The sequence below is a fragment of the Ranitomeya imitator genome, chromosome 2 (genome assembly GCF_032444005.1).
Source record: "Ranitomeya imitator isolate aRanImi1 chromosome 2, aRanImi1.pri, whole genome shotgun sequence".
Classification (NCBI taxonomy): Eukaryota; Metazoa; Chordata; class Amphibia; order Anura; family Dendrobatidae; genus Ranitomeya; species Ranitomeya imitator.
The window spans coordinates 133,968,822-133,986,901 of NC_091283.1; the positions used below are offsets into that span (position 1 = coordinate 133,968,822).

General features: G+C 47.0%; 1 protein-coding gene across 3 annotated transcripts in view; it reads left to right on the top strand.

Annotated features, from left to right (window-relative positions):
- The window catches only part of MED12 (mediator complex subunit 12), a 114,067-nt gene extending 97,017 nt beyond the window's left edge, over positions 1-17,050 (top strand). The window contains exons 36-44 of one of the 3 annotated variants that reach the window (XM_069747282.1): positions 3,068-3,445; positions 3,568-3,712; positions 4,086-4,273; positions 4,382-4,459; positions 10,065-10,288; positions 10,375-10,522; positions 10,600-10,770; positions 15,870-15,951; positions 16,162-17,050. In XM_069747282.1, the coding sequence (XP_069603383.1) occupies positions 3,068-3,445; positions 3,568-3,712; positions 4,086-4,273; positions 4,382-4,459; positions 10,065-10,288; positions 10,375-10,522; positions 10,600-10,770; positions 15,870-15,951; positions 16,162-16,205 (1,458 nt within the window). In that variant the 3' untranslated portion in view covers positions 16,206-17,050. The remainder of the gene's footprint in view (positions 1-3,067; positions 3,446-3,567; positions 3,713-4,085; positions 4,274-4,381; positions 4,460-10,064; positions 10,289-10,374; positions 10,523-10,599; positions 10,771-15,869; positions 15,952-16,161) is intronic. The other 2 variants (XM_069747283.1, XM_069747284.1) reach the window with 2 other exon arrangements.
- The last annotated feature ends 1,030 nt before the right edge of the window (positions 17,051-18,080 follow it).

Here is an 18,080-nt window from a genome sequence, read left to right on the forward strand (position 1 = left end):
CCAGTGGAAGCGACCATGCCCATCAACATCCTGGAAATTCGTGCCATCGTCCTGGCATTGAGGGCCTTTCATCACTTACTGGCAGCCTCTCACATCAGAATACAGTCGGACAATGCCACGGCTGTGGCATATGTGAATCACCAAGGGGGACCCACAGTACCCAGGCGATGCGAGAAGTGTCACATATCCTCCACTGGGCAGAGGACACTGGGTCGGTTCTCTTGGCGGTCCACATTCCAGGTGTGGACAACTGGGAAGCAGACTTCCTCAGCCGACAAGGAATAGACTTTTAGAATAGAAATTTTTCGCCAGATCTGCCATCGCTGGGGGACCCCGGATGTGGTCCTAATGGCATCCCACTTCAATGCCAAGGTCTCCAACTTCATGGCCAGAACATAAGATCCGCAGTTGCTCGAAGCAGATGCTCTGGTTCAGGACTGGACCCAGTTCCAGCTTCTGTACATTTTTCCACCTCTCCCCCTGATATCCAGGGTGGTGAGGAAGATCAAGCAAGAGGGAGTTCCAACCATCCTAATCGCACCGGACTGGCCCAGATGTACATGGTACGCCGACATCGTACAACTTACAATAGACGCACCCTAGCGTCTCCCCGACTGCCCCGATCTTCTATCACAAGGCCCGTTCTACCACCAGAACTCAGGGGCTCTCAATTTGACGGCGTGGCTCTTGAGACCTGCGTTCTAACCCAGGCAGGGCTCTCGCCGGACGTCATTGGAACCATGATCAGGTCACGGAAGCCAGCCTCTGCCAAGATTTATTACCGTACCTGGAAAGCTTTCTTTATCTGGTGCGAATCTCATGGCCAGACCCCACTCCCTTATTCCCTACCCAAAGTACTTGGTTTTCTCCAATCGGGTCTGGAGGCCAGGCTGTTCCTGGGCTCGCTTAAGAGCCAGGTGTCAGCCCTCTCAGTGCTTTTTCAAAGGTGCATTGCTACCAAGCTGCAAGTAAGGACTTTTCTTCAGGGGGTTTCACAATTGTTCCCCCCTACAGACGACCACAAGAAACGTGGGACCTCAACCTGGTCCTGACAGCATTGCAGGAACCACCCTTCGAACCCCTTAAGGAGGTCCCGCTCCGCCTTCTGTCCCAGAAGGTGGTTTTCCTGGTGGCAATCACCTCGCTACGCAGGGTGTTTGAACTGACAGCACTCTCCTGCAGACGGCCCTTCCTGGCCTTTCACCAGGACAAGGTAGTTCTCCGTACGGTCTCATCCTTCCTTCCGAAGGTTGTGTCCCACTTCCGCCTCAATGAGGAAATTTCACTGCCATCCCTTTGTCCAGTCCCAGGTTGATAGAGTGGAGAAGGCTCTGCATACGCTTGACTTTGTCAGGGCATTGCGTATATATGTGTCTAGGACTGCGCCCTTCTGGAGGTCTGATTTTCTTTTCCATCTTCCGGAAGGCGGCCACAAGGGTCTGCCAGCTTCCAAAGCTACCCTTGCCAGGTGGATCAAATCCACCATACAAGAGGCCTACCGCCTTAAGAATTCTCATCTTCCAGCTGGTATTACGGCACACTCTACACGGGCAGTAGGGGCCTCCTGGGCCATTCGGCACCAGGCTTCGGCACAACAAGTGTGTAAGGCGGCCACTTGGACTAGCCTACACACGTTTACTAAACACTACAGGGTTTATACCCAGTCCTCAGCGGACGCGAGCCTGGGTAGATGTTTTCTGCAGGTGTCGGTGCACCAAGTGTAGGGGCCTGTCTGCACAATATTCGTCGATTTCTTCCCACCCAGGGACTGCTTTGGGATGTCCCATGGTCCTGTGTCCCCCAATGAGGCGACAGAATAAAGGAGATTTTTGTATACTCACCGTAAAATTTCTTTCTCTCAGCCTCTAATAGGGGGACACAGCTCCCACCCTGTTGCCCTTTCCAGGCCGTTGTTACTGTTGAGTTCTCATATTGTTTTCTTGAGCTTGTGCATAGTTGCCTTCTTATAGGCATGGTTATGTTATTCATGTTACGTTCCTCCTAATGCTTTTGCACTAAACTGGAGAAGGCTGACGCCGTCCAGGGGTGTATACTGCAGAGGAGGAGCCACGGTTGGTCTTTTTCAGATAATGCATAGTGTCGCCTCCTAGTGGACAGCAGCATAACACCCATGGTCCTGTGTCCCCCAATTAGAGGCAAAGAGATTTTACAGTGAGTACACAAAAATCTCCTTTTCCTAACCAATTCATTCAAGACTGTTGCAAAAATGAGTACACCCCAATTCAAGTCTTAGCAGCAAAACTAAAGTTTAGACAACATAATTCTAATTAACAAGTATTCAATGACGGGTAAGTCTAATTATTCATCACTTAGGTGACCAGTAGACAGTTGACTATAATGGCGCTATGCTTAGCGCTGTAAGGTTATTTTCATATACAAACACCGTTCTTTTGTTTTAAGGTTGAATTTTTCTTGGTTAATAAAATGGGAGAATCAAAGAGCCTAATGATGATGATTATGATTTTCAAATTATTTTTTAATGGAAAATGTTGGATAGTTAATAGATATTGTAAACAGAGCCTTGGGCTGGGATTATACGGCAAATTTGGAAACACGTGGCCAGCCTAAAATTGCATGATGCCACTGATACAGTGCAGCTTAATGTAAGTGACCGTGCCGTGTTCTGATCTACAAGTTGTTGCTGCAGCTTGCTGGACACAAAATGACCACAGTCACAATTAATTGGTTGCCCAGCTATGAGGACAATTTTTTTTCTCTCTTAAAGGCATGTATTTGGGGCTAAACATAATTTTTACAACCTGAAAAATTCTATATTATGATAATTGGCAAAGGACTTGAAAATTTTCTGGAAATGCAAATGTTAGTTTCATAGCTACTAATGGTTGTACAGCTATATAAAGACATAGCAGACGTTACTTGACCCATGGGAAGAGTTTGTACTTTGCAACCTTTGAGTCTTTGCAAGTTTCTGTACCATTTTAAACCTTTCATGTGTAAAGCTGACCAGAACTGTAAAAATGTGAGATTGTCCCAAGACCCTCTTGAAAATTCTTATTTTGGTGTAATTTGTGAACTCCATTAATAGGGACTTCAAGTTTCCACCAAGCAGAAAATTTCCCCTTGGGACCTTTTTGAAGGTCTGAAACAATCTGCTCCTCTTTCCTGGGGATGGTTTGGTACAGTGCGCGTAGACAGACGTGTCTCTCGATTGGAAGAACAACAGAGATTGCTTTTGTATCATACGCATCTAAAGCCTAAGCCACGCAATTACTACTTGGAGCCATTGTCTCTTCCCCCTGAAGATGAGGAGCCACCAACTCCAACAAGTAGTGAGCCAGATAAGAAGCTGAGTGAGCCCCTCAAGGTGGACAAGAGTGGAGGAGGCTGTGCAGGTCCAACTGATGAGAGAAAAAAACAAAGCAAGAAAAATAAGAAGAGCCGTCAACCAGCAAACAAAGGAGAGGTATACAAATTGTACATCACAAAAACATGCCATAATATAGTCCATATTTTCTTAGAGTCAGTTCTGAAATGCACTTGAAATGTTTGCAGAATAACATTAATTATTTTGTGTGGTTTATCTAGGATTATGGGCTTGGTGGAGGACGGTCAATGCCTTATCAAATAGGAGTTCCCACTGACCTTCTACACTCGCAAGGAGCGGGATCCATGTCTCGTTTGCCTTATGGAGCGCAAAGCATGTATGCGCAGAATCAGCCCTTACCTCCTGGTGAGTTTTAATCATTAATGTGCAGTTAATTGGGGAACTTGTGCATTATACTATGAAGCAGCATATTCGATCTCATCAAGGACAATGTCTGCTAGGAGTTTGTGTGTTCTCCCCATGTTTGCGTGGGTGTCCTCCGGGCTACTCCGGTTTCCTCCCACACTCCATAGACATACTGGTAAAGAATCTAGATTGTGAGCCCCAGTGGGGACCGTGCCAGTAATGTCTGTAAAGCGCTGCAGAATATGATAGTGCCCCTATAGTAAATTCAATTATCCATCTTCTATACCACACCGTATCCAAACACCGTGATAGTTGCCCACCTTTCCATCTGGTTTTGTTAATTAGTCTCCACTGTTCTTCCATCCTAATACAGGTGGGCCACGTCTGGACACATACCGACCCCCTCGCATGAATATGGTAAAGGTAGTTCAGGCCAGACCGCCCTATGGAGGTGGTGTTCCTCCAGTAGTAGGGATGATGGATTACAAGCCTATCATGTACAGACCGCCACCTCCTATCCCCCAGGGTCAATTGCTAAGACAACATCTTCAGGCCAAACTGGTGAGTGATTTTTAGGTTGTTTTAAAACCAGTTTAAATGTCTTAATAAACAAAACATAAACATTAACTGATCTCTCTTGTATCCATTACTTTGTATTCTATACCTCAGCAGAATCAGGGTATGATGACTCAACCGGTTCGACAGATGACACCTACACCTCCATATGGAACTATGCAACCCTCCCAGGTATGCTTGGTTAATAGTGTGCTATTCTGACTCCAAAATGCTTGTTAATGACCTTCACACTGAGTGGCTGCCCAGGAACAATCCTTTTCATTCTTTATATTACAAGACCTTTAAGTCTTAAACTGTTGAGTTCAAAATATTTAGATTGAAGACATGGCTTGTTTTAAAAGTCATTGTCCATAGGAATGTAATAAGTGTCTTTAAAAATCTCTGTTACCCCCAGATATATTTCTCCTATGCCTCATTGGGGGACACAGGACCATGGGTGTTATGCTGCTGCCACTAGGAGGACACTAAGTAAACACAGAAAGAATAGCTCCTCCCCTGCAGTATACACCAGGGGTGTCAAACTGCATTCCTCGAGGGCTGCAAACAGGTCATGTTTTCAGGATTTCCTTGCATTGCACAGGTGATAATTTAATCACCTGCAGAGAATGATTCCAGCACCTTGTGCAATGCTAAGGAAATCTTGAAAACACGCATGGTTTGAGGCCCTCGAGGAATGCAGTTTGACACCCCTGGTATACACCCTCCTGCTGGCTCTCAGTGAACCAGTTCTTGCTTAGTGTCTGTAGGAGGCACTTGGGTCTGCTCTCAGACCCCACCATTTTTATTTTGGCTTTTTACTTGTTCTATTTTTCTTTAACGGAGCGAATGGGGGCGACGGATCCTTTCTAGGTTCCGTTCTCCCCTGAACCATAAACAGGCAAGTACGTGGAGCGTCCCTCCCGTATCCTTTCCTGCAACGTTGGATGCCAGCCCTAAGCTCACCTTATGGGCGATGGTTCCTTCACGTTCCGATCTCCCCCCTCCATAGCAGGCGACCACATGGAGTAGCCCTCCATCTACCTCTCCTGGAGCAAGGTGCATAGACGGACATGATATATATGGCGTCCATGCAGCCCCCCTCTGCATCACCACTGATATAGCGGATCACGCATGGCGGCAGAAGCTCTTCACCCCCTCCCTGACTATGGTGACGGTGGATTGAGCACCGGCCCACCGCATCTACCGTGAGTACACTGCGGGGGCCGAGGCGCTGGGGGGTCCTGGTCCCCGGGGTATGGGAGGTCCGCACCTTAAGCCTGTGTCCGTGGGTGGTCCGTAGTGCGGCAACCCCATGAAGGAGTGCAGCTAATTTTGGTGCCAATAGCGATCGCGGGCCGCTGCAGGCCGCAACCCCAGAGAAGTAAAAAAAAATAAAAAATTCTTCTCGTTCCCTGTGATGAGCTCTCACTTCCTGGTCTCGGCGGCCGTCTTGGGACACCCACAGCCCTGATGCTGCAGCACTACTCCAGCGTTTCCTACCACAGCCCTCAGGACTAGCGTTTTTTTCTCTGCCTACACTGAGGACCTGCCCTGGGGACTCAAGACACAGGACCTGGGTAAGCTCCAGACTGCGGTATCCGGGGGACACCCTCAAGGTAGGCGGCCGCCTGCTTTCCTTCAGTGCCGCGTGGCTCTCAGTCGTTCACGACGAGTGGGTCCGCGATCTAGTGTCTTCCGGATACAAGATAGATCTCTTATCTCGTCCTCCAAACCGTTTTTTCCTGTCTTCTCCTGCCAGGGCAAAAGCATCAGAGTTCTTCAAAGCTATAAGCTCTCTGAGAAAAGACGGAGTTAATGTTCCGGTCCCTCAAAACGAAAGGTTTCAAGGTTTTTATTCAAACCTCTTCATTGTTCCAAAGAAGGACGGTACAGTACGGCCCATACTGGACCTAAAACTGCTGAACAAATTCGTCAGGGTGCGACGGTTCCGGATGGAATCACTTTGTTCTGCAATCGCCTCCATGGAAAAAGGCGAGTTCCTGGCGTCTATAGACATCCAGGACGCATACCTTCACATTCCTATTTTACCTTCTCACCAAAGGTTTCTTCGCTTCGCAGTTCAGGAAGATCACTTCCAATTCGTTGCTCTGCCCTTCGGCCTCACCACCGCCCCCAGGGTATTCACCAAGGTCATGGCGGCTACCGTGGCCATACTCCATACCCGAGGTGTGGTGGCGCTTCCGTACTTACGATATCCTCATCAAAGGCCCCTCTTTCCGCTCCTGCAAGGAAGCCGTGGCCATCACAATAGATACCTTTTCTCGCCTGGGTTGGAAGATAAACTTCAAAAAATCTTCACCAGTACTGGCTCAGCAAAGTTCCTTTGTAGGAATGATACTCGACTCGTCCCGGGGGTTGGTTCTTCTCCCCCTGGAAAAGATCTGTCTTACAGCGAGAAGCTCAGAAACTCTCAGCCTCGCTCTCACTCTCTGCGCTTCAGTATGAGAGTCCTCGGCAGTATGGTAGCAGCTATGGAGGCGGGTCCATTTGCCCAACTACACCTCCGTCCCCTACAGCATGCCCTTCTGGCTGTTTGGGACAGGAACCCGTTCTCCCTAGACCGTCTGTTCCTCCTTCCCCAGCGAGTCAGACAGTCTCTCAGGTGGTGGACATTGAAATCCTCCCTGAATCAAGGGAAGTCTTTTCCTCCACTACACTCCACTCTCTGTGATGACAGACGCCAGTCTTCTAGCCTAGGGAGCGGTGTTCCTTCATCACACTGCTCAGGGCCACTGGTCCCCCCCAGGAATCACGCCTTCCAATCAACATCTTGGAAATCCGGGGGATCAGGCTGGCACTTCTCCAGTTCCATCCCTTCCTAGCAGGTCGCCCAATCAGGATTCAGTCCAACAACGCCACTGCAGTAGCATACATCAACCGCCAAGGAGGAACCCGCAGCAGGGTGGCCATGACAGAGATGGGCCGAGGAAAGCCGTTCAATGATCTCTGCGGTTCACTTCCCGGGAGTGGACAATTGGGAGGCAGACTTCCTCAGTCGGCAATGCCTCGACTCCGGGGAGTGGTCTCTCCATCCGGAGATCTTTAACCAGATCTGCTGTCGCTGGGGAACCCCGGTCGTGGATCTGATGGCCTCACGGCTGAACTCCAAGGTTCCCAACTTCATGGCTCGGTCCCACAATCCAGCAGCCATCGGGGCAGACTCTCTTGTACTCCCGTGACATCATTTTCAGCTTCCGTACATATTTCCCCCGCTTCCTCTCCTGCTGAGAGTCATGAAGAAAATCAGAGCAGAGAGGGTACCGGTAATCCTGATTGCGCCAGATTGGCTGCGCCGGGCGTGGTACGCGGAACTAGTTCAACTAGTTGCCGACGTTCCCTGGCGATTACCAATTCGCGCAGATATGCTATCTCAAGGCCCTTTTTATCACCAGAACTCAGAGGCCCTGTGTTAGACGGCATGGCCGTTGAGTCCTGGGTACTAACACAGGCAGGTTTCTCTCCAAAAGTCATAGCTACCATGATCAGCGCTAGAAAGCCTACGTCTATGCGTATCTATCATCGCACTTGGAAGATTTTCTTTTCTTGGTGTATCGACCGAGGACGTTCTCCTCTACATTTTTCCATCCCTTCCATTCTCGAGTTCTTACAAACGGGTTTGGACTTGGGTATCGCCCTTAGTTCTCTCAAGGGGCAGATCTCAGCCCTGTCTGTTCTCTTCCAACGCAGGATTGCCAACAGATTACAGGTCAAGATGTTTATTCACGGAGTCTCCCATCGGGCGCCCCCCTATAGGATGCCGTTGGAACCATGGGATCTTAATCTGGTCCTCGGAGTTTTGCAACAGGCTCCTTTTGAACCTCCACAGGAGGTTTCCCTGTCTCTTCTTTCATGGAAAGTGGCTTTTCTGGTTGCGGTCACCTCTATTAGTCGAATCTCCGAGCTGGCGGCTCTGTCCTCTCAAGTTCCGTTCCTGAATTTTCTTCAGGATAAGGTGGTTTTAAGGACATCCCCCTCTTTATTACCGAAAGTTGTATCCTCTTTTCATCTCAATGAGGAGATTGTCTTTCCGTCACTCTGTCCGGCACCAGTCCATCGCATCGAGAAGGCCCTTCACACACTGGATTTAGTGAGAGCTCTTAGGAGATATATCTCGCGGACAGCGTCTTTCCACAGGTCAGATGCCCTATTTGTGCTCCCGGAAGGACCGAGGAAAGGGTTTCCCGCTTCCAAGGCGACAATAGCCAAATGGATTCGTTCGGCTATTCAAGAGTCCTACCGAGTCAGAGGTCTTCCTGTCCCAGCAGGGATTAAGGCTCACTCCACTCGGATGCGTCTTGGGCCATCCGGCACCAAGCTTCGGCAGCACAAGTTTGTAAGGCTGCGACTTGGTCCAGCCTGCATACCTTTACAAAACATTACCATATTCACTCTCAGGCCTCGGCAGATGCGACCGTTGACAGACGAATTTTGCAGGCGGCTGTGCCGCATCTGTAACTTGTGGGTACAAGCAGCAATTGCAGTTAATTGTTTCCCACCAAGGGACTGCTTTAGGACGTCTCATGGTCCTGTGTCCCCCAATGAGGCGTAGGAGAAAAGGAGATTTTTGTGTACTCGCCGTAAAATCCTTTTCTCCGAGCCAATCATTGGGGGACACAGCACCCACCCTGTTAGCCTATTGGCTTTGTTTTTTTTGAGTTATCTTGGTTTTAGCATAGTTCATCCTTGTTAAATATTAAGCTCCTACTGCTTTGTTACCGAACTGGTTCACTGAGAGCTAGCAGAAGGGTGTATACTGCAGGGGAGGAGCTATTCTTTCTGTGTTTAATTAGTGTCCTCCTAGAGGCAGCAGCATAACACACATGGCATGGTCCTGTGTCCCCCAATGATTGGCTCGGATTTTACGGTGAGTACACAAAAATCTCCTTTTTTTGTTTATGTATCACCATTAGGCTATGTTCACACTTAGGAAGGGGGCTGCGGGTTCTCCCGCGGTTTTTCCCGCAGCGGATTTGATAAATCTGCAGGGCAAACCCGCTGCGGTTATCCCTGCACCTGCAGATTTATCGCGGTTTGTGTTGCGGGTCCCGCTGCGGGTTTATCCTGCACTGGTTTTACTATTGATGCTGCATATGCAGCATCAATAGTAATGTTAAAAATAATAAAAATAATGATATACTCACCCTCTGACGTCCCGATCTCCTCGGCGCTGCAGGCGGCGGTCCGGTTCCAGAGATGCTATGCGAGAAGGACCTTCGTGACGTCACGGTCATGTGACTGCGACGTCATTGCAGGTCCTGCTCGCATAGCAAACCTGAGACCGGACGGCCGCGTGCAGCGCTGGGAGGGGAGTATAGCATTATTTTTAATTTTAATTTTTTTTTTTTACCACAAGTATGGTTCCTGGGGCCTGGAGGAGAGTCTCCTCTCCTCCACCCTGGGTAGCACCCGCATATTATCCGCTTACTTCCCGCATGGTGGGCACAGCCCCATGCGGGAAGTAAGCGGATCAATGCATTCCTATGGGTGCAGAACCGCCGCGATTCTGCACAAAGAAGTGACATGCTGCGGGTTGTAAACCGCTGCGTTCCCGTGCGTTTTTTCCCGCAGCATGTGCACAGCGGTTTGCGGTTTCCATAGGGTTTACATGTTACTGTAAACGCAATGGAAACTGCAGCGGACCCACATTTAAAAAGAGTAGCTATTTTTTATTTCTTCCCAGAGAAATAAAAAAAAAAATGGCTTGATCACATTTAATTACTCTTTGGGTACAAAAAAAAGTATAAAAATAAATGTATTTTTTTTTGTTTTTTTCTAGGGTTATACATCATATACTTCCCATGTACCCATGCAACAGCATCCTCCTCCGTCGCAGACCAGTGGTTTAGTGCCATCTGGATACAACACACAGGCCTATCCTGGTACTCTCCCACCATCTGGTGGAACGCTCCTTGACTCTGTGCGACAGATACCCCAGAGGCCTAGTGGTTATGTTCATCAGCAGGCATCTGGTTACAGTCATAATCCCCAAACAGGACAAAGGTACATAAACTTAATTATAAATGTGTGTAGAATAGTGTTGTTCTTTTGTATTGTTTTTGCAATTATTTTGTACCATTTTCCAACAGATTTCCTCACCAACAAATGCAACAGGCTGGCATGATGGCTGGAATGGGTCATATGACGGCACAGAATGTTCAAGGTGCAATAAGGCCCACTCAGATGTTACCAGACCAACAGCAACAGCAGTATCTAAGGCAGCAACAAATGTTACGGGTAATTGCATAAAACATATTGGTAAGCAGTTGAAATATTGGCAAATTCAGGCTTGTAACAGGTCCTAACTTTATTAGCAGCAGCAGCAGCAACAACAGCAGCAACAACAGGCTCAGGTACCACCTCAGCCCCAAGCTCCACCTCAACCACAGCCACCACCTCAGCAGGTAGCAGCAGTACCACAGGCCCAGGCACAAGGACAGCCACCGGGACTTGGCATGCAGACACTGGCACCACAGCAACCTATGGTAAAATTGTTAACTTTCACCTTTGCATGTTCCAGTAGACACCTAGTAATGCATACTAAAAATGTGTGTGTATACTTTTTCATATGGACTTTTAATATGCATTCCGCACAAAAAGTTAATAATTTCTCCTTCTCCTCATTGGGGACACAGGACCATGGAGAGCAGTTTGGCTCAGAGAGTGGCGAGCAGATTCTGCTTCTAAAAAATCTTACTTTTCTGCCTTACCAAAGTGGCTGCTTGTTCGGAGATAAACTGGACCAAATTATCTCCGATGCTGCCGGAGGTAAAAGCAAATTCCTCCCTCAACGAAGGCCCACCTGGCCTTTTCGAAACCAACACCAGATTCATTTCCGGCCATTTCTCAGCACCACAGCCTGATCCTCCACTACCGCCTTCTCTAGCTCAGCCCGACCTCCGTATAGAGACAGGAATTCCTAGCCATCATACAAGCCCACACATTCCTGGAAAGGCAGGCCTGCACGATCTGGATCCAAAGGAACTAGACCTCGCAATTTATCTGCACAATGACTCCTCACGGTATCCGGTGGACACAGAATAGGCTGTCGTCTACTTTTGTTCCATCAAACCTGGCTTTCTTTCGTTCACGACCAGTGGGTCAGAGATCTTGCGTCCTCTGGATACAAAATAGAATTTGTGTCTCCTCCACCGGTACGTTTTTCCTGTCTCGCCCGCCCAAGTCAGAGGCGTGAGCATCTCTATTCCACTGAGGTATAGGCGCACTCCTCACAGGCGGAGTTATTGTCCCGGTCCAACACAACGAAAGGTTCAAAGGGTTTTACTCAAACCTGTTCGTAGTTCCAAAAAAGGACGGGACTATGCGTCCTATTCTAGATCTGAAACTTTTGAACAGACTCATGAAGGTTTGTCACTTCAGAATAGAGTCTCTCTGTTCAGTGATCACCTCGATGGAGAAAGGAGAATTTCTCGAGTCCATCGCCCTCAAGACACTTATCTGCATATTCCAATCTTTCCTACCCACCAAAGATTCCTGCGCTTCGCAGTCAGCGACGAGCATTTTCAGTTCACTGCCTTGCCCTTCGGACTCGCCACCGCTTCCAGAGTGTTCACCAAGGTCATGGCGGCCGTTATGTCCATTCTACACTCTCGAGGCATGGTGGTCCTTCCTTACTTAGACGACCTGCTCATCAAAGGATCGTCTTTTCATGCTTGTGCAGAGTGTGGGAGCTTCATTGTGGACACCCTTTCTCGCTTGAGTTGGCTGGTGAACCTGAGCAAGTCCTCCCCGATAGCGGCTCAGCAAATTTTTTTTTTTTTGGGATGATCCTGGACACTTTACGAGGGTTGGTCATTCTTCCTCAGGAAAAGGTTTCAGAATTGGCACAGGGAGTCCGGAGCCTTTCTCTTGCCCGGCCTCACTCCTTACGGTTCGGCATGCAAGTACTGGGCGAGATGGCGGCAGCGATGAAGCAGTTAAATTTGCACAACTGCACCTCCGCCCTCTACAACAGGCGTTACTGACAGCCTCGGACAGGAACCTGTTTTCTCCGGACTGTCGTTTCCGACTGACCCAGCAGCTCAGGCAATCCCTCAAGTGGTGGATGTTGAAGTCCTCTCTGGATCAGGGGAAATCCTTTCTTCCGGTTCGTGGGCTCGTGGTTACCACCGAGGCCAGTCTGCTCGGATACCACACGGCTCAGGCGCGCTGGTCCACTCTGGAATCGCGGCTCCCTATCCACATTCTTGAAATCCAAGCAATCAGGTGAGCCCTTCTGCGATTTCATTCCCTTCTGGCAGGTCGTCCCATTCGGATTCAGTCAGACAACGCCACGGCAGTGGCGTACATCAACCGTCGGGGGAACCAGAATAAGAAGTGCGATGCTCGAAGTAGCCCACATCCTTCGATGGGCAGAAAGAAACCGCTCAGTCATCTCAGCTGTTCATATCTCTGGAGTAGAGAATTGGGAGGCAGATATTCTCAGCCGTCACGGTCTCGCTTTGGGAGAGTGGTCTCTTCAGCCGGATGTTTTTCGCAGATTTACCATCACTGGGGGACGCCAGATGTCAATTTCATGGCCTCCAGGATAAATGCCAAGGGAATTCCTGTCTCTATGCGGAAGTCGGTCTGAGCTAGACGAGGCGGTCATGGAGGACCAGCCTGTGGTGCCGCGAAATGGCAAGAAACGAATCTGGTGTTGATTTCGAAAAGGCCAGGTGGGCATTCGTTGAGGGAGGAATTTGCTTTTACCTCCGGTAGCATCGGAGATAATTTGGTCCAGTTTATCTCTGAACAAGCAGCCACTTTGGTAAGGCAGAGAAGTCAGATTTTTTTGTAAGCACAATCAGCTCGCCACTCTCTGAGCCAAAGTGCTCTTCATGGTGCTGTGTTCCCCAATGAGTGGCTTGGAGAAAAGGATTTTACGGTGAGTACACAAAAATCCCTAGATTTGGCTTTAGGGAGAAATTCTTAGAAAACGTAAAAAGTTCACGCTAGAGTGATATTTTGTTATGAAGGTAGGGCATTTAAGTAGAAGCATGCAATGGTGATATCCTCATGGCAAACAATTAACTGAAACCAAAGCCAACAACAGCGGTGAGTACACCTCAACAAAAAATGTCAGTGTCTCAATAACTTATGTGGCTCCAGCCAAAGCTGGCGACGACATCTCTTGTTGTTCACAAGTGGAGTTATTTTCTGCTGAGGCATGTCCTAGCACTCTTCCTGAACTGTGGACCTCAGGTCATTGAGGTTCTGGGGTACAGAGGTATGAACCTCTACACAGCGATTCAGCTGATCCCATAGGTTTTCTATGGGATTCAGGTCCGGAGAAAGTGCAGACCACTCCATTTAAGGTTCCACAGTCTCCAGCGGCCGTTCCCTAATGATGCGACCTCAATGGGCTGGAGCATTGTCATCCATGATGGTGGTGTTCGTGCAGAGGCACAATGAATAGATTTAATTGTTATTCCGTAGTAGGGGATTGTCACTGTACCATTCACAAAGTGAATTGCAGTTCTGTATTGACTAGACACACCGGCGCACACTGTAACACCACCACCAGCTCGTCTGGTAACAACAGTGGCTAATGCACAGCGCTGTGCTTGATGTCTCCAACATTGTTGGCGGCCATCATTTGTGCTCAGTGTGAATCGACTTTAATAAGTGGACAGTACTGAGGCTCACTGGTCCCTCATCCAGCGTAGATGACGTCTGTTCCATAGAAAAAAACGGAGTGCATGTCCATAAATAAATTACAGTTTTATTTGATCACAAAATTACAACAATCAAATAATGTACAGATTAGTTTATGCAAAAAAAAAAACTATTACAGACAGAGAGAAACCGGTTCGCACAGACCACAAACCCGGTGTGGATCACAGCCGATGCCATATACAATCATAAAGTGCATAGTGCAGAAATAGACAGGCATAAGACCGGGGGTATACTAAATTCGTATGGGAAGACCACTAAGCCCTGTACACAGGCTCCAAAAATCAATAAGTAGGCAGTCACTCCCACCCCGGGTTCTTACCCATGTGCTGGCATCAAAAAGGATCCACACCGTAGCCCCAACGCGCATTTCCGCCCCCTGACGAAGCCGACGCGAAACGCGCGTTGGGGCTACGGTGTGGATCCTTTTTGATGCCAGCACATGGGTAAGAACCCGGGGTGGGAGTGACTGCCTACTTAGTGATTTTTGGAGCCTGTGTACAGGGCTTAGTGGTCTTCCCATACAGATTTAGTATACCCCCGGTCTTATGCCTGTCTATTTCTGCACTATGCACTTTATGATTGTATATGGCATCGGCTGTGATCCACGCCGGGTTTGTGGTCTGTGCTACCTGGTTTCTCTCTGTCTGTAATAGCTTTTATTTTTGCATAAACTTATCTGTACATATTTGATTGCTGTAATTTTGTGATCAAATAAAACTAATTTATTTATGGACATGTACTCCGTTTTTTCTATGGATCTAATTGTGGGAGTGTCCTATGCGCATTCTTTAGATACACTTCTCCTTAGTAGGCTCCCCCCACTGTGGTTGAGAGCATGTTGGAGAGAATTGGATATTTATCTTTCATTTTGGGCTTGTTTTATTAGTAGATGACGTCTGTGTCTGGTGGTGTGGGGTCAGGTATCCTTGCAGGTCATCTAGTATGCAGACCACACTGATGTAAACAGTTTTGAATGGTCTGACGTGACACTTGGGCACCTATCGCCTCCCTTAAATGTTCCTGGAGTGGTGTGGCATTTATCATTGGGTTCCAAAGAGCTTTGTTCACAATGAAGCTGTCAGCATTGTCGGATGTGGCCAAAGGCCGTCCACTTCTCTGCCTTTCTGTGACTTGTCCAGTCTCTCTGTATTTACGTTACAATCTGCTGATGACTCTAAGCTCAGTGGCCACTTCTGTCTGAGAACATTCTGCTTGAAGCCTCGCAATGGAGGAGGACTGTTCATTAATTGTTAGGTGTCGTCTTGGCTTGGTCTCATGATGTCAAAATGTGAACCGCATAATGAGCACGTTTAATACCAATTCAACCCTGAAATGTATTGGGTGATTCATGGATAAAACACCTGTTGTGAATTTTGCCATTAAGCTCCTTGTTAGAGAACATCAAGTTGTATAAAAAGTACTGAAACAGTTGGACATGTGTATCCGAAAGCTTAGAGACCCCACATTAAGTTCATCTGAAAAGGTTATAGTGCATTTTAGGATGAACCTGAAATTTAACCCGAAAGCCAAATATCCCTAACTTTTTGTGAGGCGTACGTGAGTGTGGTCAAATATTTATTGTTTAAATTGAATAAAAGAAAATTTTGAACACACACACACACACACACTCTCTCTCTCTCAAACTAAAAAACATATATGTATAATGTATTACCCACAAATACCCTAATATATATTCTATATATTTACAATATGTGTGTATTTATTGTAAAGATTTGTCTTTTTACATTTTTAAAAAACCTCATCTTGGCAATACACCTAACACAGAAAACTAAATTTATTTATCTGTTTTTTTTAATCAAAGGAATATTTTAATAATAGTTTTCCCTCTTTTGACTTTACATGTACTTTATTTTTTCTGTATATCTGACACGGTCTACTCTTTTAGTTTCCAAGACAAGGTCTGCAACAAACGCAGCAGCAGCAACAGACAGCAGCTCTTGTACGACAACTACAACAGCAGTTATCTAGTGAGTACTCCCTGTAGAAGTTCTTGTTCAGTTTAACCTTGTCTTATCCCTGTATACCTTGCCGTTCATAAATAATGCATGTTCACTCGAGTACCCTGCAACAATGAAATCTTTATAACCGAGTGTGCAGCACTTAGAGCTTTTGTCTTTTCCCTCCCTGTGCAGCAGCCCCTGGGTGCAGAGTATCTAATATTCTTATTCTCTTTCCAGACACACAACCACAGCAAGCTACCAATCCATTTGGGCGTTTCTGATTTATGGCTGAAGTCTGTGGGTGATGGCTCTGTTTTGGATCCCTCCTGACACAGAAGAAAGGCATCGGAAACTGAAGACAGTGTTACTGGATTGCTGTGAAGGAGAAAGACAATTACTAGGTGTCATGGCACATTAAATATATAAACCTGGACTCTTGTATAATAAGAAGGCAGGGAACCAGAATGTCATATTGTTCCCCTAAATTAAGAGCAAGGGCTTTTGAGTCTTATGGACTTTATTTACCTTTCAAAAAAAAAAAAAAAGTTTTTATTATTTTGATAATCAAATAATTGTCATTTTCTAACCTATTTATATGGCAACCTGATCTCAGGCACATGTATGAACATGGTGACAACTACTACTTTTGCGTTTTCTCTGTTCTTGTAACAGTGAAGTAGAGCTCGTAATTATACCCCAATTGAGTGGTAATGATTTGGCCTACCTAGATTTTTCCAGCAAGTGGATCACATTACTGGGTGGAATTTTCGTAGCCTACAGAATGAGATCCCACACCTTCCTCCGTATTCTGTATTGGTGTATTTGTGCACATGCCATTGGGATATGTTGTGCATGTGCAGATTCTCATTAAAACCTACTGTAGTTCATATTTTCCAGATAATCTGTATTGGTCAACTCAAAATGCATAATTCAAACAATTATAATATGTGTTCTGATTTTTGCTTTTCCTATGCCAAACAAGTTAAACAAAACAAAAATGCATTTTTGTACCATTGCACTGTTTCTCTACCTGAAATCAATTTAAGAAGCCACAATTTAAAGAAAATGACATGTCAATAAATATATCAAAAGATTCCACTCCAAATACATTTGGAAAAGGCTATAATTGACTGTTTATTGAAGTGAGAATGAGACCTTAAGGGGCCTTTTTATATAGTAATGTGATTTGGTAAATATGCACCGTTTAAAGTAATTTTTTTTGGAGGTTTTTTCGTGGATGTATCAATATTTGATAATTTTAACAGTGTCTAAATATGAAATAATCACAAAAAAAATGAATTGACTTTGCAATCTAATATATAAAGCTGAATGTGTGTGTGTATGTGTGTATGTCCGGGACTGGCATCTGCACTGTCGCAGCTACAGCCACAAAATTTTGCACAGTCACACGTCTGGACCCCGAGAGCTTTATAGGCTATGTTGTGAGGCAAAATTTTATCCCCGCGCGTTCCAATTCACCAAACAATTTCTCTATCGCCTTCATTGGGGGACACAGGAACCATGGGTGTATGCTGCTGCCACTAGGAGGCTGACACTATGCAAATAAAAAAGTTAGCTCCTCCTCTGCAGTGTACACCCTACCGACAGGAAGTAGGATATTCAGTTTAGCTGAGTGTCAGTAGGAGGTGGACACGGGTCTTTCATTAGACCCTTATCTACCTCAATGTGCGTCGGTTTTCTTTTCAGGTTTTCCGGAGGGATACAGGTTGAACAGTCATACCTGTAGTCCCACAATACGGACTATGAGTACGGCGTGTACTGCCACCCCGTATCCTCATAGATCCCACAGCAGGACCAAGATCCTAGCACACCAAGATCCTAGCTTAGAAGTCCGGTCCTGCATCCGTCCTCCACCCACTCGCCCACCAGAGCCTGTCGGTTGGAGGAGACAAGGACGTCCATCAGCTCCCTGGACGTCCGATATTTTCCTCGGATTGAGGTTAGTAAGGATGGCGTGAGAGGTTATAGGTGAGTATTCCTACCCTCAAAGTGCCTCTAGGTTCCTCCTCAGTTCCGAGGTGGTCATTTGGGGGTCCCTTGGGATTTTTTTTCTCCAGGCTGCCTTGGCCTGGTCGGCGTTTTCCCATCCCTTCCATTGTGTATCGCGCTGCTTACTTCAGCGGCCGTGCTGTTCT